The following is a 23,392-nucleotide window of genomic DNA, read 5'->3' on the forward strand; positions in this document are numbered from 1 at the left end:
CTGTGGAGAGTAGGAAGGCTCTACGGAGGGATCTGGACAGGCTGGATCAGTGGGCAGAGGCCAGTTGTATGAGGTTCAACAAGGCCAAGTGCCAGGTCCTGCACTTGGGTCACAACAACCCCATGCAACGCTACAGGCTGGGGGAGGAGTGGCTGGAGAGCTGTCTGGCAGAAAAGGACCTGGGAGCGTTGGTTGACAGCCGCCTGAACATGAGCCAGCAGTGTGCTCAGGTGGCCAAGAGGGCCAATGGCATCCTGGCTTGTATCAGGAGTAGTGTGGCCAGCAGGACCAGGGAGGTGATAGTGCCCCTGTACTCAGCACTGGTGAGGCCGCACCTCGAGTGCTGTGTTCAGTTTTGGGCCCCTCACTACAAGAAGGACATCGAGGTGCTGGAGCGTGTCCAGAGAAGGGCAACGAAGCTGGTGAAGGGTCTAGAGCACAAGTCTTATGAGGAGTGGCTGAGGGAGCTGGGGTTGTTTAGTCTGGAGAAGAGGAGGCTGAGGGGAGACCTTATTGCTCTCTACAACTACCTGAAAGGAGGCTGTAGCGAGGTGGGGGTCGGTCTCTTCTGCCAAGTAACAAGTGATAGGATGAGAGGAGATGGCCTCAAGTTGCACCAGGGAAGGTTTAGATTGGATAGTATGAAAAACTTCTTCACTGCAAGGGCAGTCAGGCACTGGAACAGGCTGCCCAAGGAAGTGGTCGAGTCCCCATCCCTGGAAGTATTTAAAAGACGGGGAGATGTGGTGCTTAGGGACATGGTTTAGTGGTGGACTTGGCAGTGATAGGTTAACAGTTGGACTTGATTATCTTCAAGGTCTTTTCCAAACTAAACAATTCTATGATTCTATGAAAAAGCAAGGCATCACACAGTTAAAGGTCAATCCTGCATTACAGTGATCGAGCCAGCATTCCCACAGGCAGCCTTCGGCACGCTGCTTTCCTCCAGAGCCACTTGACATCACAGCCTCATAGGTTTTCATTACAAAAAAAAAGTACTATTTCTACTCAGTTTAAGTCTCCGCACTTGAAAAGAAAACAGGAATTGACTGCAATGCCACATTACTGTCCACCAACAGGCATGGCCTGCAGCCAGCTCTGCCAGGGAGGCCGCAGAAATGAGCTGCGGATGCAGCATGTCTCCTCCCCTTGAAGGGAGGCAACGGGACCTGCTGCTCACCAGAACAGGTCGCAGCACTCTGCGGAAAGAAGAGCAGGTAGGGAAAGTGCAGGAATGGCACCCCAAACTCCGAGGCAGACTCTTCAGCTACGAAACGGTCTCGTTCCACCAGGGAGACACCACTAAACACTTTTTCCTGCCTGTGAAACATGCTTTTTCTAACTTATTCTATTACACTCCAGAACATGCAGCCACAGTGTTAAGTGCACATGGATTTGCCTGTATTTCTTGGATATTTTAAAGACATGGAGGGAAAAGATGACATTTTCACAATGGACTTAAGCAAAGAACTCACGCACACTGCTCTAGGAAACCCAGGTTTCTAATCCACCTTCCCAAGTGCATGCTCTTTTCCCCCACCATTGTCCTACATCCTTGTCCAGTCCCAGGCCCCTTGCCCAACAACCCCTGATCTCCTCACTTCTCCTCCTCTAATTTCTTACCTTTACCTATCCCATCCCCACTATCTGTTGAGACTAAGAATAACACTACCACCGCCACCACTACCCCACAACCTGGCTCGTCACTGTACCTCTGCCCACAGTCTCTACCTCCTTCTACCTCCTTGCCCAGACAAGCTGCACTTCCCCCCCAGCCTGCTGTCCTACCCCATTCCCTTCTGCCACCAATTTCCCTTTCTAGTTGTCTCCCAGCCTGTCCCTACAGACCTTTCACAACGTTCTTTCCCAGCTCTAGCACCCCTTCAGAGGGGGACCTTTCCACACTTCTCAAGCCAGGAACAGCTGCTAATGCTGTGCTAGAGACAGCAGAGTCGAGCCTTCTTGTTTTTGCCCGAAGGCCTCCTTAGCTGGGTCCCTGTGGCAGGGAAATCCCACTTAGCTGAGGATCTGTATCACGCTCACCGTAGGTAAACTCATCTCAGATTCAGCTGCTAAAAGACACTGTTACATCCCGCCCACCAAGCTTTCAATTGACATTTTACCAAATTTGGTTATCTAGGAGAGCAAAAGGTACATCCTTGATAAAAACCCAGCACAAGGTTTTCTGAAGCATAATTAGGCAGAGAGGCACTAGAGAAAAAAAAAATCTTTTTAACAAGAGCAGGGAACAGTGCAGCTCTACCCATCCATTTCTTGGACAGCTCTGAGCTGCTTTGCCGACCTTTTCCAGAACAATCCTCCATCAGCCACACACCAATGCTGGGAACAGTCACCCTCAGCAGGTCAGCATGGGTAGAAGCTAAACAAGTAGAAAAAGCTCCTGATGGAAACACCAGGTAGATCTCATAGTAAATGTGCTATCACCGTGACTTAAAATATATGTGCAGACATTTGTGGGCTTCACAAATGTCCTGGAATGGGAAAAAAAAATCTTGCTTGCTCCCAATTTAGATGTTAACAAAACCTTAACTTCTCCATATGCAGGTTACCCATCCCCAAGCTCTGATTCGTATCTCAACTTTGTTATTTATTACTATTTCACAAAACAATTGAATGTACCCCAGAGCTCCCCACTGCCAGCAAAGGTTAGCCCTGCTCTCCCCAACGCCACCCTTGTGGCAGCCCTAGCTCATCCAGGAATGAGAAGCACTATTTTATGTCACTAAGTCCGCAGAAAACAGACCCAGAAAAAAACCCCAGAAGTTTCCTTCTAGCTTACTGAACTGACTCAGCTCACCAAGGCAAGTCATACAAGCACCAAAACCAGCACAAGGAAGCAGAAAAAGTGGAGTTTTTTCCTCTTTACAGCATCATGGCACAGGTACTTGCTGAGCTCAGATTTTATCCCCACCATTTGCTCTTTGAAATTCCAGGTATTATTCCACCTTTATTACTGGAAAATTGAAAGTGTCCTGTGGTGTGAAAGATGCATTATGCCCACTGCAGCAAAGCTCTTCAGAAAAGTCTTTCTAAAGCAGCAGGATTCCACTGGTGTCACTACGACATACATGAACTGGTAAATATTTCCAAGGCAGAGCATAAGCATCTCTGCAAAGTTGAGTATCCTTTACATCACAATTTGTTTCCTCATGACCCAGCAAACTCTGTCACTCTTCCAAGCTACCTGCTTCAGCAGAACTGAAAGAATTTTTATCAAGGCACACATTTTACCTCTTCTCATCCCTACACATATTTATTGCTGAGGAATCCTACTTTTTGACAAAACGATTTGCACCACCTTTCCATTTCCCCTCTGCCTACTGGCATCTGCCATCTGTTACTGTACCCCAAGGAGACTCCGGGATGAGCTCAAGTTACTTGGCAAGAATCTCTTACTCACTTCTGCTTCTCTGCCTTGTATTGCTGCGTGCAGTCATCAAAAAGCTTTTGGTTCATCTCCATGAACAGCTTCAGTGCATTATAGATCAGCCCATGGATCGTCCTGCAAAGAAATGAGGAAAGGAGAACAAGTCATGGTGGTATCCTCCAGGTTCTCAGCCCTGAGTTAGCACCAGCAGCACAGACAAGACCTAACAGCAGCAGCAACTCATGTACTACAGCAACGTGACAAAAGATTTTCACACAGTCCCAGCTCTTAGCATGGGAACCCCCCCTCCACAAACACAGCAGAGACTATCACACAGGGAGAAAGAAGACGAAGAAGAAAAAGAAGACCCCTGGGACAGGTCTGCTCTACTGTGGTCAGACTAATGAATGCAAAAATATGCATTCATGCATTTATTTCTTGTAGTTAGAAACTGGAAAGGAAGGATGCTAGGGACCTACTCAGGGCTGTTCTCAAGGGGGCTTTACCTAATCTAGCTTTAGTGCCTCCCACAGTTCACCTTGCATATACGCAATGACTTTTTTGGGCTGCCCAGTCATGAGCTTTGTCACTGAGCTGCCCAAAACACAGACATTCAACAGCCCTGTAGAGATGGGAACCAGCACAAAGAATACCACAGAAGAAAAGCTGACTTTGTGTCAGCAATTATGGATAGGTTGCACTGTGAGTGAGCTCTCTCTGGGACAAGGACTCTCCCGGGGAATAAAAACAAGTATTGAAGCTGTCTCTGAAATACCTGACCCAGAGGCAAAAGACAAGAGACTCAGTAGATTGAGCTCTGTGCCTTGCCAGCTCTACAGATGGAATAAGGAAGAGAGCTACAGCCCTACCGGACTTATGCAGGCTGTCTGACAAAGTGTCGGAGTAGACAAGCTACGGGAAAGAAGAGGAGAATCTGAGGTACTCAACCTGCCCTGAGAAGATGCGGCTAGTGCTAAAACAAAGACAAGGAGAAATAAGAGGAAAACACCTTCAGGACTTCTTCTGCCATACCACTGGGAAGGAGATAAGAAGAAAAGACAGAAACAGCAGAATCATGAATCTTGACTGGTGCAAGAAGGAAACAGAACTGGTGAACGGTTTCGGACAAGAACATAAAGTCCTTTTCTGAACTCTGATCAGGAGGGCCAGTAACACTGAGTGAGAGTGTGCCTGTGCGCATCTGTCTGCACGCACACGTGCATATGTGCACACACATCCTACATGTGTGTGCATGCATGTACGTGCCTGTCTGCACATGCATGTGCCTGCTGGTGCACATGTGTGTGTATCTGGGTGTTTGTGCGCATTCATGCCTGCCTGTCTGTGTCCACCCCAGTCTTTAGGGCACCCTTGACCAGTGGCTCAAGTTCGTGCTTCCTGATACAATGAAGAGAAGGAAGCAGTCAAAGAGCAGACCAGTGGGGAGCTCTCTGCAAACAACTTCCACCTCACAACCCTGTCTTTGCTACCACAGTATACTCCTAAGCCCTGGACTCGCCCAGCCTCCCTAGAATTAATTATTTTGCTTTTTTTCCACCCTCTAGAATAGGGGAAGATGACTTTTTTTTGTGTTCTTGTGGTTTTTGCTGGAAGATTTTAGGATCTCTTCTGTGGACTGAGTATTTTTAGCTAATTCATTAAAAGGAAGTGAGTTTTACAACTGGAATTAACCAGGTAAGGAATCAACTGAAGAAGCAGTTGGAAGAAAGGAAGTTGATGGGAGAACCATAAAACAGACTAGTATCAAGGAATCAGACACAGGGCAATAATTTGACATGGGACACCTGCCCAGTTAGTTCTGCTTTCTCCGTTCTTCCTGTACTCAAGGAGTCAGGCACTGCATTAGCCAAGGTCTCTGGTCATGGAGAGCATACGGGTGATCATTAGTTAACAAGCAGCCAGAAGTTGGCTGGAAAACCTCCAAGAGACTGGCAGTGTTAGTGATATGCAGGTATCAAACTCTGGGTAGACTCAATGGCCCCAAGGCGGGTCATTGCAGGTGCCTGACCTCTTGCAGAAGCAGGCCACTGTGGTCTGCTGTGGCACTTTTCCATGCTGATATTACTAACAACCCCTCTGGCTCAGCACCTGGTGTCACCGAGCGCCATGCGTCATTGCACTGTAGCAGCACATCCCAAGATTGCTCGTAGGTCAAGCAATCCTGCATGCACAGCAAGTGCCAGGGCATGCGGAAAGACCTACTTGTTCCAGTGACTCTTGGAGTTCTTGTAGAGTGCTGGAAACATGATCGGGAGAATTTTGGCTGCGTTATCGCTGATCAGGCTCATGATATATTCGTTGTTCCAATAGTACAGCGCTCGCTCTGCCACCTGCAGTGGGAGAGAAAGCCGTCCTTGGAGAGGCTCCTTCCAGTAACACCTGTGGCGCACAGGGAAACTGTGCAGTGCTGAGGCCATAGCTTGCCACCACCCAGGCGAGGAGCAAATGCTTCCCCCACAGCACGGGCAGCAGGGCTGACCTTTGCCAACTTGTACAAGGCCATTCATCCCCGCTGCCCAGCCTTCTTACCCTCAGCCTCTGTCAGAGACTTCTCACTTTCCTGGGAAAAACCTCACGTTCCTGACTAGGCAAGCCTATTGTCGATATACTGATGACTCCACCACCCTCTACACAACACTTGAGGACACTAATGTCATCCACTCCAGGTCCCAGCTCAGACTAGCTCCAAGCCTCCTTTGTTTCCTCAGAATGTCCTCTGTAAAGCTCCATTCGTCCCATTCCTCCCTGGCCCTCCCCACAACAGAGTCTCTCTGGGCTTCAGAGCACACTTCATTCACCAGGCCCACAATTCATCCCCCTGATTCAGTAAAGGTGAAAATATGGAAAATCTTGGGGCAGCCATCCCGCTCTACCAAGACAAACAAGTCTAACAAGTTTCCACATAGTGATAGATTCAACCACAATTCTTCATATTTAACCACAAATCTGGGCAATGCAGATCACCAGGCTAATATCTGCATTTAGCGCTAGCTTGAGAATGGCTTAAAAACCTAGGAAGATAGACATCCAGTCTCGGTTTTCTATTTCACATGATGGAGAACTCACTATATCCCCTTAATGTATTGTTCCACATGAGTAAACGAAGCGAAACTCGCCTCGTGTTCACTTACCTAGCTTTGGTTTCCAGCTATTAGATCTTGTTAAGCCTTTGTCTGCTAGATTAACACACAGTCCACTCAGAGAAAACTCTCCCCCACTAAGGTGTTCAGACTGACATTCCTATTTTTGCTCTCAGACAAGCTGCAGACACAGAGACTGTTCAGCCTGACTGTATGGGACAGCTTTGGAGTTAATTTTCTTAGGCTGTAAAGTGCTTGCACATTCTCCAGGTTTTTCAGTCTTGTTTTTTAAAGAGTTGGCAGCAGATGAGAGCTGCTATCAAGTACAGGATGCCTCTCCTCCAGCCTTTACTCTACTTTATTCAAGCTCCTTAGCTCCCTATGGTAGCTCCTTCCACACCCAAAGGTCATGTTAGGCTTTTAGTTCCCATCACCACACCAGTAATCCATGTCCAGCTGGTTTCCATCAGGCTCCCCCAGTCCTTTCCAGGAAACAGTGATCTTTTACATACACATGTGACCTAGACTGACCTAATTTTTGGCTTGTAAACACATGACTTTGTACCTCCCTGTATGAAAAGACAGCCTGAAGCCAGTCTGCCTCACTGTGCAGTCACACTCACTCTGGGGGAGGGCTATGTCACTATTTAACACCCCACCCATACCTGGGTCAGCCACGTGTTTCACCAGCAAGCTATCTTCTTCCTGGGCACTCTTCATGGCAACCTACACCAGTGAGCCAAGAACACCTCCTGAGGTCCTACCATCCTGGACATTTTAAACCTTAGGACTACCAGCTACAGAGATTGTTTTAGGCTGGTACTACAGCCAGCTTCCCCTTCAGTGGAAACAAGGAAGCAGCAGACTCTAGCACTTTTCCAGTATACCTCACTCTTTACCACTTACACCAGAATAATACAAAGTACCTTCTCTGCACACTCTTTGGTTGGCCTCCCTCCAGTACTGCAGCCAGCTTGGTTTTACTACAACAGGGTGACACTGGATGGATCTACTCTATGTTTGCTAGCCAAAACAGGAGGTGGCAGAGAACCTCTGCTCCAGCTCCAGCCTGCTGCAAGACATGGTGCTGAATAGCACAGTGCAGCAGGAGGGGCTCCACTGATCTGCTTTGTTTTCTCCTGGGATGAGCTTGCTCTGTGGTTGTGGTGAGGATTCTCACTGCCTCCCACCACATGTCAACCCAATACTCACCCTGGTCACACCTCCACGTACCACTAATCCACAAAGACAAGCCCAAAAGCTGTGGTGTCACCCTCACATGCCAAGTGGATTACAAGCCAGTGCCCTATCCCCTCCCTGAGCTGTAACCCACCTGGAAGTGCGGGCTGGAGACACACTTGGCCAACTGCCTGAACAAGGGCTCCATAACTTTCACAAACTCAGATGGCTCAATCACGTCCAGGATCTCTTCCAGCTCATTTAAAAACATCACCTCCTTGGGACTGTGAGTTTTTGGCCAGAACTTCAGCAAGCCCACAATCACCTGAGCGGGGAGAGTACAGAGTGTTAGAGGCTGAAAGTTAACACCAGCTGTGAAATAAATTTTTAAGGGTCTGGTCACAACAGCAGAGGGGAGGAAATAACAGAATAGACTTTCTCAGAAAGTCAAGGTGGATTACTGGGGAAGAAAGAAGAGAAAAGCCCAAACTCTGCCAAGTTACACGCAAGACAGCAGCACTGCCCAGGCTGCTACGATTTTGTACTACAAGCACAAAGCTTAGAACCACTTTTTTCCCCAAACACAGCTTAACACGGAAGTCTCAAACCAGAGTGGGCAGCAGCTGGCAGATGGTGCAGAGCAACCATGGAAGATCGATTAATAAAATTGGAAACGCTATGAAGAAGGTCACTGAGGAATCATTATTCGACACATCGCAGAGCTTGAACACTGGGGAGCACCCAATAAATAATGCAATGGAGGGGTTTGGGACAAGGAAAAGAAGCACCATTTCACACAAAAGTAATTGGATCACGGAGCTCATTCTTGCTAGACTTTGTGGAGACTCAAAGTCCGAACAGACTCCAGAAGGGAGCAGACAAGTTTATGGAGGTTACGCCTAATGGTGATAATTAAATATGACAATGCAGATGCAACTTCTGGCTGAGTAAAATATTGCTTACAAGATACTGGAAGCATATACTAGGGAAAGGGCTATATCCCACTTGATTTTATTTACTTATTTTTAATATTGCTTCCTTCCCTACACATCTGCTTCTAGACCCAGTCAAAGGCAGGATCCAAGATCCTGCAGACCTTCACTCTGTTGGAGCCATTGGTACGGCATTTACAGAAATGCCGTATCTCTGTGGACACTAGATTCACAGACAGCTGGCAGTAGGAGTTGCTCTTTCAAACTCTGGATACTTCATCAACCTGATCCTGGAGCCAGCACTCACGAGGAAGTTCACAGCAGTGGAGGGACAGTAGTGGGCAATACAACAGCAAGATTAGAAACATCTGAGCGTTATTTTTCCCCCAACTCAAGGCTTGAGAAGCCAACAGTTTGGTATCCTCAGTGTTTGTCATTACTCAGGTCTGCCATTCAGGCAAGAGTTAGCTTCAGTGACTCAGATGTAATTTCTCCTACAGCTAAGGTGGTACGAGGTGTGTCGAGTCTGTCTTTGCTATTACTGAGCACGTCTGAGGCCTTGCTCACCTGGCAGTCATTCAGACTGCTGTTAACGCAAGAGCTACCATGTCAAGCCTTGCTGAGCAAGCTTCTGGGAGGCCCACTCTAAGCAAGTGTGGACCTAGTGAGTGATCTGGCCTCCTTCCAGCACTGGTGGCAACATCTCCTAGTGCATTCAGAGCCTTGCTGATGCACAAGCCCTGTAATTCTTCAAGACTTCAGTAACCCCAGTCATCTCAGGAGTCTATTCAAAACCTTCACAAGCACAACGCTTCAACAGGACACAACGTGTGGCAATATGGCCTCGGTATGTCTGGTTGAGACCCAACGCAACACCCACTGAAGGTAATGAAATTGGGTCATCCCACTGCTTTCCTCAAGCACCAAACCAGACCTGGGTCTCTAATCCAGGGGCCAATAACCCATTACCCAGGAAGCAGTGATGAGCTGTGGAGCTTTACTATTTGAATAAGCTGCAAAATGAATGCTGGGAATATTGACAGATTTCTGTTTCTCTCTTCTCCCTCACCCTACAGTAAGGGCTTTGGCAGGAGGCTGTCGGGCTGGATGTCAGCCACAGGAAGTACTCAGCATGATCAGGAAGCTACTTTACGCGGTTCGTTTCAGAGCAGGCTTTTGGGAACACAGGAAATGGAGGACCCACATTTAAAGGAAAAGCTGGGAGGTCTGCTTCAGCACTGCTGGTGTCAGAGCTGAGGAGCCAGAAAGCTGACAACAGCTGACCAGCTTCCACCGAGCGCAGTCAGGCTCACCACGAACGCACACATTTCAGCCAGAGAACAGAACGACCTCAGCGAGCGTTACTCATTAAAATGCTCACACTTTCTGGTGCTCCCTGCTACAGTGACACAAGCACCGCGTTCTTTGGCCATCTGCTGTTTTGAGGCTGTGAAGCTCAGCTCTGTAGAAGACATTTCCTGGCCTGCAGTGGGTGGAGAAACACTTGTCTCCTGCTTGCACCCTCTGCCAAGCCAGCATATAGCCTGGTTAACCCTGCAGGTCTGCGCAGCCAGTAACTGCAATATGCGAGGTCCCCATCTACACTGCTCACACATTTTTGAACCTGCTGTTTCCCAGCACTACATCCTGAAGGCAAATGTGTCTATAATGTGACTTAACACTACGGACATAGCAAACTGATGCTAGAGCAGGAAGGGGAATACTTTCACCAAGGAACAGTGGCTTGCCTAAGTAGACTTTTGTGTCCCAGGTTCCTAACCTCATCTCCACAGTTCTTCAGCCAACTCCGGCAGTCTGGAGTGAACTTTTATTATTTCAGGGCTCCCACAAGCTCACGCTGGTTCCATCAGATATCAGATGGCCATGTGTTTTGTCTCTGCAGCATCTGTCATTAGCTGAAAGCTCTGCCCTGAAAGGACAGCTTGCTATAGTGTTCCTTCTGCTACACCAAGATCCGAAGCACAAAGGAAGACTATAGCCCACCTTCCGGAAGCTTTCAGGAGAGAATGCTAAAGGCTTGCACATGAACAGCACAGACTCTTCTGCCCACAGGGAACCAGGCTAACCCAGTAAACAATCCAGTTGACTCCCAGCCTCTTTAGCCTTTTTTTCACCCTTGCTGTACTCTAAGGAAGCCGTGAAGCTTTTTTGGGACTTGACTGACACGCAGAGGTTAAGCAAGACTACTCACTGGCTCTGTCAAGCTGCTGTCCTTCTCCAAGAACTGTACAACACAGTACGCCAACTGCAAGAAAAAAACATGGCAAGATTAGAGCTTCCTCAAGTGTACCTGAGATTAAAGTGCCACCACCACCCTTGGCTGGAAGTCACATTATGCCCTCCACAGCGTGTGTGATGAGCAGGCAGTTGCAGCTCCAAACAAATCCAGTTCTTCTGACGGCAAGTGAAGGCTCTAAGACCAAGCAGGCAGGGCCTAAGCTCAGGACATTCATGCAGCATAAAGGCTAAAACCTGAGCCACCTAGAGCAGTCCGCAGCTAATACATTCAAATGCAAGCACAGCTGCACCGATGGGAAAGAACAAACCTGACTATCACAAAGCCCTGCCCCATAAAAACAAGGCTGGGAGAACAGACATCACTGCTCAGTACCCATACTTTTTCACTTCCTAGCCCGAGCCCTGATCTTCTCTACTCTTCTATTATGTATTCTAAATTGCAAGAAATTAATCTCTATACCAGCCTAGCAGCCCAGCACACTGATTTCTCCGCATATCTCAGTGGTGACTAACAGCTGACACATCGCACGCACAGGCTGATGACTGTAGCTCAGAATTTTACCTCTCTGGTTTCAGCAGGGCCCCAATATTTCACAAACTTCCAGCACAGAAAGGCAAAGCAGGCCACAGCATTAAGTCACCAGGAAATGGTGGGATACCCTCCTATCAGCCAGTGGCAAAAAGCACACACATATACATACAGGCCCAGGCATCACGAGGCTGGGACAAACCACTGCAGGAAGGGACTAGTGCAGAGCCCAAAACATCTCACAGCAAGAACTTTGTACAACACAGTAATGCAGCCCAGTGAATAGCTATAAGCAAGCCTGAACAATGGCTTTTGCAAGAATCACATTCTGCCCTGGGAACTTGAAGCAATTCTCACCTGTGGGTGGTAGACACTGAGGGACTTCACCTTGTGCAGTGGTAACAAGACTCTGATGAGGAACATTTTGTGCTCTTCCTTCAGAGGCAAAGCAAACCCATTGATTATGCTGAGAAGAAACAAGAGTCTCATTAACATCTTTACCCAGCAGAAATACAGTATCATTGTATTTATATCACCTCAAAAGGATCAGTGGCTTGCCCTAGCTCTCATTAGTCACTTGAGAAAGCACCCACCAGAAGTGTGGCTGCTGGGGCCCAACCTGCATACCATGCTCAGTGAGAGTGTCTCCTCAGCAGGCACGGCAGGGAAACGTCTCTGATGGGGACTGGGCTCTGCTCTGTCCTGTGCCAGGCTGAGCCCACACACACTTAAGCAGAACCTCTGGGAAGGCCAGCACAGAGGCAGCCCAGTCCTCGAGGCTTGTACTTTACAGAACAGGAGGATGGTGGCATAAGAGAGGGCTGCAAACAGAAGGGCAGTTGAAGCCATGGAGAAGGCTGCCCACTGCTAAGGTTTCTCAGGGCTGCGAGGAACTCCTCTCTTTTACTGCCTGCTGAAGCAAGACAGCAAGTGTGGCTGGACTCAAACTCAAAAGAACAGGAGACAAATCTGGGGAGGATAAGACTACCACTGCATTTATCAGCAGGCTGGAGAGTACTTTCACTGTGTGCTTCATCAGACTGAGATCCTCTGGAAGAGGTGGCTCCTGCAAGACCTGCTGAAGGAAGGCACTGCCAGCTCATGCAGCACACTGGGCTGGGAGGTCTCACTCACTATGGGCCCTCTGGGACTTCCAAAAGTGCCCTTACCTTCCCAGGATCTCCAGCAGCTCTGCAATCCCATTGTGGTGCTCTGTTTCATAGATGAACCTAAAGAAAAGAGAAGAATGAGAGGTCATTGCCAAATGCTGGATACAGTTTGATAAGCAAAAGGAAGGAAAAACACTGGAGACGAGGAGTCTCCTAGCAAGTAACAGAACTCCAAGACAACAGGGCAAGGTGTAAGAGACAGAAGCAAATAAATTCATGGCCCCCAGATCAGCTGAAGCTCACAGGTCCCAACATTTGCTGTGTGCACTGAAGACAGCACTATCACATCCTCACAGGTGAACGCTATCCCTACCAAAGTAGTGTGACATAACTGAGTCACTTAGCTAATCACAGTGTGGATCAGAGAGAATCACAGCCTAGTGCCCCAAATTTATCTCACTGGATTGTCCCACTCACTCACTAGGCCAGTGGCACTAAGAAACATCTCACCTGTAAAATATATTGTTGATCTGCCGCCTCACATACGCTCGCAGACCCAGGAACTTCCCGTAGATCCTGTGCAGAATCGTCTTTAGGAAGTCTCGTTCTCTGGGGTCTTCACTGTCAAAGAGATCCAGCAGCTGTGAGGAGAGAAATTCGGTCAATGTCTGCATACTGCCTGTCTGGACAAAGCTACCAGCAACACTGGGCACTGCTCCTGCTCGGTGAAAGTGGCTCTTTCAGCTGAGTGATGCCTTCAGCACCCTGACCACAGTGGTTGCTTCCCTGAAACATGCAGCCTCCTAGTCACAAGCTGGAACCATCAGCACCTCTTTCATCTTCGGAAGCACAGTGATGGCCTGCACATTCTGCAAAGCTTGCGTGTCCCTGGATTTCCCCTGCAAGGCCCCCAGTGCCCCCTCTCCATCTGTACAATGAGTGACGAGTTCCAGGAACTACAGCTCACACACACTCTTGCCCTGCACAGAGATTTCTGGCTGCTCATGCAAGACTAGACCAAGCAAAAAAGAAAACCCACATCATCAAGCACCTGCCAACAAAACTGGACTGTTTGCATAACACCTTGACCAAAATCTGCTGCATGTCCTTCTTAAAGGTGGTACACAGTGGCAGGGGCAACGATTACTTACAGATAGTACAAACTTCTGGTCAATGTATTTCTTGGCTACGTTTGGTTGAAAGTCAGGCGATTCCAGGAACCGGAGGAAGAACTCATACACCAGCTATGGGGGGAGAAGGAGAGATCACTTAGAAATCCCCCCATCCTCTCACCAGTATTTACTTCAGATTTTAAATGTTTTCCTTCTCCTTAAGGATTCGGGGAAAGGCTGGGAAGCCTGAGCAGGAACAGAGAAAACACAGGAACCTGTGTTTCCCCACCCAGTGGGATCAACTCAGCTGCCCTTGCTCTGATAGGCAGGGGGCTGGTGGCACATATCTGTCCAAGTCTGCATGATATCTCATCACCTCAGGTCCCACGAAAGACAACAGTCACCTACTCAGATGAAGACACTAGGCCTGGGAAACTCTTCTCCCACCTTCAGCCCACGTCTCTACAGAGAAGAGAAACCTCCAGAGAAGGCAAAGGCTCAGGCTTCTCTGGAAGCCCTTGAGACACACCAAGGAAGAAGAGAAAAGCAGAGAAATGAAACAGACCCCAGGAAAACACATTGTGTCCTCTGCCTCCTGGGGACTGACTCCAGATTGGCGTGGCCCTGCTAAGCCACGTGAGCTGCATGCTGTGTCCCACTTGGACAGCAAAGGGCAGCTTGCTTTAAGGTGGCTGTCAGTGCTGAAACAGCAACTCCTGGTCCTGCTGTCCTCCTAGAAGGACAAGTCCATTCCAGGACTGACCCTGCCTAGTGCTTCTGAGGGGCCACTAGGCCAAACAAGAGCGCTGCATCCCAAAGGTCTGACTCTGGAGTTGAAGGAGCTATGGGGGCACCCGTCCACAGGTAGGGCCCAGCTGCCAAGGACAGCAGCACAGAAAAAACTGAGGTGATGAGCAAAAAACTCAGCACACACTTGCCACAAATCCATGCTGGCTGCTGCTGACTTAACTCTGAAAAGCAAATGCTTCCTAGCATTCATAGCACTCTGGTGCTGAGGACATGCCACTTCTATTGACGTTCACATCCCTATGTCAGCTGCAGCAGTGAGAAGTGATTAACCACTGCTGCAGAACTGCACCTTACTTCCTCTCTGTATTTTCTGCTTCATTCTGCAGTGCCTGGCTCTTGTTCTGCCTTTGTCTGCTTGACAACATGTCCCTGTGCAAGTGCCTGGGGAGACTTCTGTAAGCTTACCTCATGACTTCCACTGCTGAGCTCTACTAAACCATGCTCGCTGTTGCCTTCATAACCCTTTTCACCTAGTTTGACTTAAAGTCTACTTCCCAGGACACACAGCCTAATGAAAAGATCCTTCGCTCCTCTTCTTCCCCTCCAGTTCCCTATCTTTTCTGGTCAAACATTTGCTCCCAGTTAACGCAACTGAATTACATCCAGCATACAGGAGACAAGTTAGCAGGTGCCAGCACAGGCTTTGCTTTGGCACCAAGCAGTCCTCTTCCTCCATGTGCCTCTCAGGGAGCTGGGCAAGGAGAGGAGTGCTGAAGCAGACAGGGGTGCTATCTCCAGTGCTGCTGAAGCCCAGAGGATGAGGGCTCTCAAGCCTTTGGGAGGGACATTAACACTGCTGGGAATTGCTTCTTACATAGGCAATACAGGACAACTCCCTAGCTCCCAGTAAAGTGTTCACTCCCAGCCTACCTCAGGCCTATGTGGGACTACAGCCATCTGCAGGTGAGTGTTGTACACAGCCTGTTTCCAGGACACCCCTGCTGCCTGCATTGCCTGCAAGCCACCTCTGACCCATGGGTGGCAGGCCTGGTCTCTCCCCGTCCCCACACCAGCAACCCTCACAGGCTGGGGAAGCAGCCAGCAGCAGGGCTGGCAGGCTCCAGCACTACATGGACTCTCGACCTCCTGGAGATAAATTCACCAGATCTATATCCCCCCGCCTCCTCCTCACCTGAAGGTGCGGCCAGGCAGCCTCTAATGTAGGCTCATCTTCCTCAGGGTCAAACTCCGCACCTGTGGGATTGGATGACGGCGGGAGCGTCCGGAAGAGGTTCACTGAAAACTAAAGTGAGTGAAAAGGTATATGAGTGACATCCCTGCACCTCACGATGGTCCTCCCCGTAGCAAATCCTTCACTGTGGAGCAACACATTGTGATTTGCCATAGCTGTGCCCACAGACAGATCCCTCCCCAGAGGCTGCAGGGTTACAGTCTGCATATGAACTCCACAAGTGCAGTCTGTGCCAGAGACAAGAGCTTCCACCTCTCCCTACACCAGGCACTGTCACCCCCCCCCCTTCTTCTCTTTCTGGGGGTAGGCAGGTAATAAGGAATGGGTAGGACTGGGGTCACACTCCTCTCTGACAAATCCCTATCCCCTCCTCCCCGCCATGCTTCTGAACAGTCCCTGTTTCTTTGGCACACATGCATGTACTGGCCCCATGCCCTACCATGATAACAGCTTCAGGATAGATGGCCTCAGTGACAACATCACGGTTGTGTGTGATGTATTCCACCATCTCGTTGAGACCTGCTCGCTTCACCTCCTTGAACTTCAAGTCACTGAGGGGGTCAGAGATGAAGTCAAAAAGCACGCAGCACTGCCGCAGCTTCTGGATGAAAAGCTCTTCTCGTTCGTGTGGAGGAGCATCTGTCAAGAGAAAGCAGGGACATCTGTCCTTGGAGATAGGCAGAACATACTCCTGGTTTGCCCAGGTAGCAGTGCGGTTTGCTCCCCGTCCTGCATTCTCCCTCCACCCAGGCCCTGCACCGCACAGTCACAAAGGGAGCTGGGCAGAGCACGCTGTAGGCTAACCCTCCTCCCAGAGAGCAGCCCAGAAGAGGGGCCAAGGTGGCAGAGGCCCTATATTAACAGCATTCTCTTTTTGATATGTTGCCACTGGAAACTATGCTCTGCTAAGGCCAATCAGGGGAACTTAGCTCTTGCTTGCAGAATGGCTGCTGAGCTGCAAGGCTCGCCCTTCCTAAAACGACTGCCTGTTTCTGTGAGCAATGTCAGCAACGGGTCTGGCTGATTGACTGCTGAAAATGCTTTCTCCTTGTCCGCACTTAAGTCATGTTTAATTGCACCATTATGTAGACTAACTGCTAATGCCAGGTAATTGCCCTAATGTGGACAAGTTCAATAGCACTACTATAATTTGCAATGGAAACACAAGGAGGAGGAGGAGGCCCAGTCCTCTCCCAGGAACGGGTGGCTGTAGGAACCAAGAGCAGTCTGCACCAAGGTCTCTGCACTTCACCACCTTCCTGCACAACCTGCTGAAGAATCTGAGGCAACCCTAAGTACATATAAGCACGAGGGTTTAAATCAGTTCAAATGGGAAGGTAAGTACTGAAGTTTGCATTGAGTATCCTCCTTTTCTTTTAGGCTATCCATCAAGTCTCAACGAGCTGCCAAGCCAAGAACCTTTCCCAGAGCCATCCCTGCCATACTGCCGGCAGGAGGTTAGCAGAACACTGCCAGGGTTTCTTTGGGAAGAGCCCTTACTCCACCACACTCTGACTGGAGAAGGCACAACTGGTCACGCAGGTCACCCCCACCCCATAGCTTCTTTACCTTTAAGGGCTGGGAGCTTTTGCAGTTCCCGGTTTTTGCTCAGATTGAAGCGAGAAGAGCTGTGCCGGCGCTCCTTCTTCACAATCTGGGGTCCCCCCGAGTACTTAATCTTATTCAGCTGGGTTGGTGGGGGAGCACTGTTACTGGGCCGCTTATTTGAAGTTTGCTGCTGCTGCTGCTGCTGCTGCTGCTGTGGCTGCTGCTGAGGCTGCTGGGCCTGATGAGGGAGAAGAGAGTAAAACAACTCATAAGCTTTTACCTACAAGCCTCACAAGCAATCGGATACCATCAGCATCTTCTTGGACTGAAGAAACCTGGCACATTTTCCACTGTTGCACTTGCAGTTCAGTGCATCTCACCCACTCCTGCAGGGCTCTAGACCCGTCAGTTGCATTTGCAGCATACCTGCAAAGTTAACATCAGTTTTACTCGTATTTGCGAGGTACCACAAAGACACGAGAGCCTCTCGGCACTCCGGGTGCTAGGGATATAGAAAGCAAAGCGACGTTGCAACAAGTTTCAGGAGTTTGTTGACACAAAAAAGCAGAAATAAGAACTTTCCGTGGTCCAAACAGAAATCTCAGTGTACCACTGCCTCCAATTACAGCACTCTGTACAACACACAGCAAACAGGTTTTGAAAACTAGCAAGTTGCTTCCTTATCCTTGTGCAGGGAACCACCTGGGAAAAAGCAAAGCAGCGTGTAGTACGGAGCAGACATGACAGCCCTGGAAAGGCAATAGTGAAGACCACTAAAATCATTGCTGCATCCATAGACCAGGAGCTGCTAGTCTACAAACCACACAGGCCATACCCAAACCTTAGGTCTCAGGCTGTTGGCTTTCCCAACCTGTGCTGGCTGCTCCCTCCATCTCCGCCTTGTCTCAGCCTCACTGCTGTCTGGACTTCTCCTGTCGATTTGCTTTTTCCACATCACCCCTTTTAGCCACACAAACTCTTTGCCTGCACTTTCCTCCAGCAGGCATCCTCTCCACTTCATGCTGGTTAAACAGCACTTACAGAGGCACTTTCTTATTTTTAGCAGGTGACCATAAACTCAAGCTCAGCTCTGTTCTGACCTTGCTGAAGCTCTGCTGGTTCAAGTCTCACTTGGGCCATAATGGCTCAATAACTGACCCTTTAACACCACACTGTCCCAACTCATGGAAAACTTCATATGGAAGACAGCAACATCCCACCAGCAAGCCTATAGCGGAGGGCTCAGCTGGAGACAGCACTCAGCCTACTCTGGCTTTGCTGCATGAGCCCAGCAACGCTCTCCTCCTCAGTTCTGCCATCTCCTTCCCGCTGGCACATGAAGCCAAAGAGCTGCAGGGTAAACCTGTTTAGGACACAACAGGGATAGCGCAATGGATGGGGAGCAGAGGTGGGTGAAATCTTTGGACGTCACCCTCTCCTTCCCCCACAACTCCCAGCTGTCACATACAGCATAGCAGTACAAGCGCACACCTCCCCAGAACACCGACCAGCAGGATTTTGAGGGAAAGCACCAGCAGTGCAGAAGCTCATCAGACCTCTCCTCCAAATGCGATATGGCCAGTCTCTTCCTGTGAGGAGCAGCTGAGCTGCAGCTTACCCTGCACAGTCCTTACCCTGAACTCAGTCCTGATGGTTTCCAAAGAGGTGCAGCACAGCACTACAGTGCAAGAGCAAGAGTTACTGCATGTGCAGCACACGGGGAGGCAGCAAGGCAGGAATAGGGAAAGCTGCCTACAAGGAGACATTGCTCTACAGATGAGGATCTGCAGAGGAAGTGCAAAGACTCCCTGTGAAAAACAGTGCCCAAAACAAAACACCAATTGTTTTGTCAAGCCATTACTTTGAACCAGAAATCAGAAATATTTTGGTCTGGTCTGGCTCTGCTTGAAGGAAATCTTAAATGGTTCTGTTTCAAGCTCAGCTCCAAGCCAAGGTGGGGGGAGACAACAAGATTTGAACTCTCTTCAGTTTAGATTTGATCTGACTCTTTTCACGGAGCAGCATTGTCCCACGATGAGAGGAGGGAGCAAGATGAGCTTGTGATGAAAACAGTTGTGTCTGCCAGACAAAGCAGGCCCAGACTACAAATTGGAGGCAACTTATCCTGAACAGTGGTCTCTCATCAGTTAAGTCAGGCTGAATCCTTGCTGGCAACCTTCCAAGAGCGAGAAGTTCATTCCTCACCCTGAATATTTGGGTATCAGGGCAGCATGAGCCGCTCAGATGTTGTCCACATGCTTTTGGGAAGGCTAGTCCGTTACTCTGCATCACTCTCCTTCCACAGGGAAGAAGGGGAAAATCTGAATGCTGAGCCACCATGGAGAAAAGATGGTACAGAGAGAAACAAAAGATGCATCGGCAGCCTCACAGGTAACACTGAGGGAAGCAGGACACATGGGTCTTCCTAGCTGACAGGGCACGCCTGTGCACTCCCCACCTACCCAGAAATGACACAGGCAAATGTTCTAACAGGCTTGCGGCCACACTGCCTTCATCAGGGGTCTGGCAGAGTCCTTGCCACCAGCTTCTACAGTCTTCAACAGCTGGCATGAAGAGAGACAAAACACAGCTTCAGGTTTAGCTGCTAGTTATTACAGAAACAGACATACACAGGCAAAAATCACACAACCAAGTTGGGGGAGGTCAGATACACTCTTACGCTGCAGCGCTCAGAGGGTTTTAGGATGGATTGCTTCTATATGGACTTTCTGGCATCAAGCTGAATACTTGCTTTCAGGAGGTGCTTCCTGTAGCAGGCCTGCTGTCCTTCTGCCTTCAACACCTCCTACCTTGGCCACGTGAATCAGAACAGGTTTGTTTTAAGTTTCCTAACACTTTCTTCTCTGAAGTTTCCATCCCTGAAAACACAGCAGACTGCTAAAACCAAAAGCTTTTCTCTTAATGCACAGGTATCAACCTTATAGACTGTTTCCCTGACATCAACACCAGCTGACCACTACATGGCTGCAGGCACACATCTACCTGATGAGGCTCGGCCCCTTCTTGACAGGCAGGGCTCACACCACCACGGCAAAGCCCGCTGCTTGGGAGACACTGTTTGCCAGAGGCTGTTACGCTGCACGTGCTGAAGTGACCAGAGAACAGCACAAAGCTGTTCGCCCAAGCGCGGTGCGGCAGCCCCACCTTTCCCGCTGCGGTGGAGCGGCTACTCGTGCCAACAGGACGGGCCAGCCCCAATTGCAACCGCGTTCGAACCCCCCCAAGCACAGGCTCCCTGGCATCACAGCAACTCCTCCCCACTGGTTCCCACCACCTCTCCTCCTTGCTAGGAACTTGCCTGCACAAGTCAATGAGCCCCAGGCCCTGGGCTTGCTCTGTGCCATTTCTCTTCACCCTCAGCTCCCAGGGACCCTGAGCTGTGCCAGCGTCTCCTCCGCTCTCCTACCCATGCATGACCTCACCTCTGCAGGCACTCCTACCGCGGCTGGCTGCATCACCACTCGGAAAACCCTTCTGCCTCACTGGTCCCTTGAGCATCTCCCGCTTGCTAAGCTTCTCAGCCCAGATCTGCTCTCAGCTCCTCCTCCTCAGATGACTCTTCCCTTCCCATCCCTCAAGTCAGTACCTGCTCTCTTTGTCTGCTGTTACACAGCTTCCCTATTAAAATCAAGCTCTCTGCCTCAGAAGTAACATCAACACACTGTAACGCCTGTCTCTGAATAATGAACTCCAGGTACTGCAGTAACAAGCCCCATGGAGATATCTGCAAAACACGTAATACAGCAGCACAGTGAAAAAGAGCACCCTCTCCCAGAGCTAAAAATCTCATCAGTGAGGCTCCGAGCTGCCCTTGAGGCTGCAGAGCAACTCCTCTCTCCTCTTCACTGCTGCTGCTGATCCCTGCTCCCACTTCCAGGTCATTAACTCTCTTCCCCACCCAGCTGCCTCTCCCAGTCTTTCTGGCCAGGACGAGTAACTCTTTCTCATCCTCTCATTCAATGCTGCCCTGGTCTCTGACATGATTTCTTTTTTCTCCTTAAATAGCCACGCAGAAATTCTCTCCATTCATATCTTCATCATGTTCCAGAAGGAATGAACTAAACAACCCTTTTATTTCCCACCCCCTGCTCTCGTGTTTTCCTCCGCTGCTCCTGTCTCTTCCTGAGCAAACTGCCCCCCAAAGCCAGGGGCTGGCCAAGCTCTGCTGGCTCTTGCCCTCAGATAGCTTCACCCTAAGACGGGCATCTAAAAGAGCACTGCGCTACCCCTGTACTCACGAGGGAACTCGAACACTTGCCTTCCCTTGTGGGGATGTGTCTGCTTTTGAACATATCTGCCTTTCCAGATCAGCTCCACTAAAAGCTCCTTCACTGCAGAGAACAAAGCACTACGCTTAAGGGTTTCTGGACTGACTCCTACCCTCTTCATCTCCCTCCGCAGAGATCCCCATAGAAGGTCCTCATCCGCTGCACTTGCTCAGATCTGTCAAACCAGAGCTGCTCTTCAACAAGCTTTACTCATTCCACCAGCCAGACAACTTGCCTGCAAAACAAGTCACAACTTTCTGGTACCAGGATAAATTAGAGCTGAGTCCTCCCCTGCTCCTTGGAGCATGGTGTGAGAGAGGAAAGTGCATACTGGAAGAGGGCTGCCCAAATGCTGCTCTCCTGCCGCAAGCCCATTAAGCATCTATTGAAATATGAAGAAAAAAGAAAATTCTCTTTGGTGCACACAACTTTCACCCTAGAAAAGGCAACCAACCAACCGTAACTCCATGGAGGAATTTACAGGGTGCAAAACTCTCACCACGGCAGGCTCTCTCATCCAGGCTAGGCTCAGCCCATCAACCCTACCAGGCAACACCACTCCTGGTGTTTCACAAGTCAAACCACCTCGTGCTTCTGACACGAGTAAGGAGTCTCGCTCCCAGCACACGTTACCTAATTCCCCACGGTCCCCCAATGTGAAAGTCAAAATACCTTTCTGTGCTTCCTGAAGAGCAGGAAAATTGCATTCAAACTGGTATACATTTCTTCTTATCAAGCAAAGAGCTCTCTTCCATTCTGCAGCAGAGCAGTCCGGAGACAGGAAAGCACCAAGAGAGAACAAACTTCACTGCAAACTCAGCAGGGAAAGGGAAGAAGAGACTTGTGGCAGTGCACACTGCAGAGGTGTCTCCTTTCTGCTCTGCTCTCTGTTCCTATGATCAAAGGAGACCCAGCCTTCCATCTTAAAGAAGGGCTGGATTTTGTCTGGAGTATGAGGAAGTGGCTGGGTATGTTTTGTGGGAGGGAAGGTTAGACGCATCACTTCTAAGTTTCTTCTGCACCTAGGTACAACCAGGCATTATGTGCCGTTTCAGGTCACAGAAGGAAGCTTGTAGCCTGCACTATTCTTCCTTTCTTACTGCACCACTTGTAACCAGGAGAGCAGCACCACAGCCCACTGCTGGTTTCGATGGGGACATCAGAGTGCTCTGCTTCGATGGCTATCTGTCACCCTTGCATTGCAAGACCGAGGCTTTCCTTCCTCTTCCCAGAGCTGTGAGCTCAGCAGACAAAGAGTGGCAAATAAATAAAAGGTAAACCTGACCCCATGATGCCAAGGCAGGGGTTCTCTCACTTCCTCGGAGTCGGCAGACAGCTCTCCCAGCAAGCTGTTTTCAGCTGCGCACGCAAAATAAAATGGGCAGAGGCCAAGGCCAGGATGGGATATAAAAAGAGGATCTACAAAATTGCTACCTGCTCCAAGGCAAACTAACTCAGCTTCTTGCTAGCCAAACTGCAGGTTAGGCATGAGCATGGCTTGGATCCTGAAACCGAGTGGCTAGTAGTGGGGATATTTTCTGAGGCTCTGCAACACAGATCTATGCTTTGAAGGAGACTCTAAAACAACCTTATTTTGACTATGACCATCCCACTGAACTACGGATTTCTTCCCAGCCTTCATTAGCCTTACGTGTCTCCTGTCCCTCGTCCTTCACATTACAAGTGCGACGTGTTCCAGACAAGACTCAAGCACACAGGCTTCTACAGACATAGAAGTGGCACAGCCTGTTTGCCAAACTGCAGTATTAAAAAAAAAAAAAAAACACACACATATGCATGCTTCCTCGGACACGCGTACAACACTCTTCTGAGCCAAGTCTCAAAATCCACAACCACATTGTTTGAGTACTGGGCAAACTCAAGTCTACCAGAAAAGTTCCAGTTTACCCAAATTTTTGCTACTTCTAAGCACAGCTTATCACA

General features: G+C 49.4%; 1 protein-coding gene across 2 annotated transcripts in view; it reads right to left on the reverse strand.

Annotated features, from left to right (window-relative positions):
• The window catches only part of PPP2R5D (protein phosphatase 2 regulatory subunit B'delta), a 28,594-nt gene that overhangs the window by 3,404 nt on the left and 1,798 nt on the right, over positions 1-23,392 (reverse strand). For both annotated transcript variants that reach the window (XM_082307903.1, XM_082307904.1), the window contains exons 3-13: positions 17,181-17,397; positions 16,051-16,250; positions 15,552-15,662; positions 13,649-13,741; positions 13,008-13,138; positions 12,558-12,617; positions 11,746-11,854; positions 10,813-10,866; positions 7,823-7,993; positions 5,612-5,739; positions 3,422-3,523 (exon numbers count right to left, since the gene is read on the reverse strand). In XM_082307903.1, the coding sequence (XP_082164029.1) occupies positions 3,422-3,523; positions 5,612-5,739; positions 7,823-7,993; positions 10,813-10,866; positions 11,746-11,854; positions 12,558-12,617; positions 13,008-13,138; positions 13,649-13,741; positions 15,552-15,662; positions 16,051-16,250; positions 17,181-17,397 (1,376 nt within the window). The remainder of the gene's footprint in view (positions 1-3,421; positions 3,524-5,611; positions 5,740-7,822; positions 7,994-10,812; positions 10,867-11,745; positions 11,855-12,557; positions 12,618-13,007; positions 13,139-13,648; positions 13,742-15,551; positions 15,663-16,050; positions 16,251-17,180; positions 17,398-23,392) is intronic.

The sequence above is a fragment of the Platalea leucorodia genome (genome assembly GCF_965183815.1).
Source record: "Platalea leucorodia genome assembly, chromosome: 3".
NCBI lineage: Eukaryota > Metazoa > Chordata > Aves > Pelecaniformes > Threskiornithidae > Platalea > Platalea leucorodia.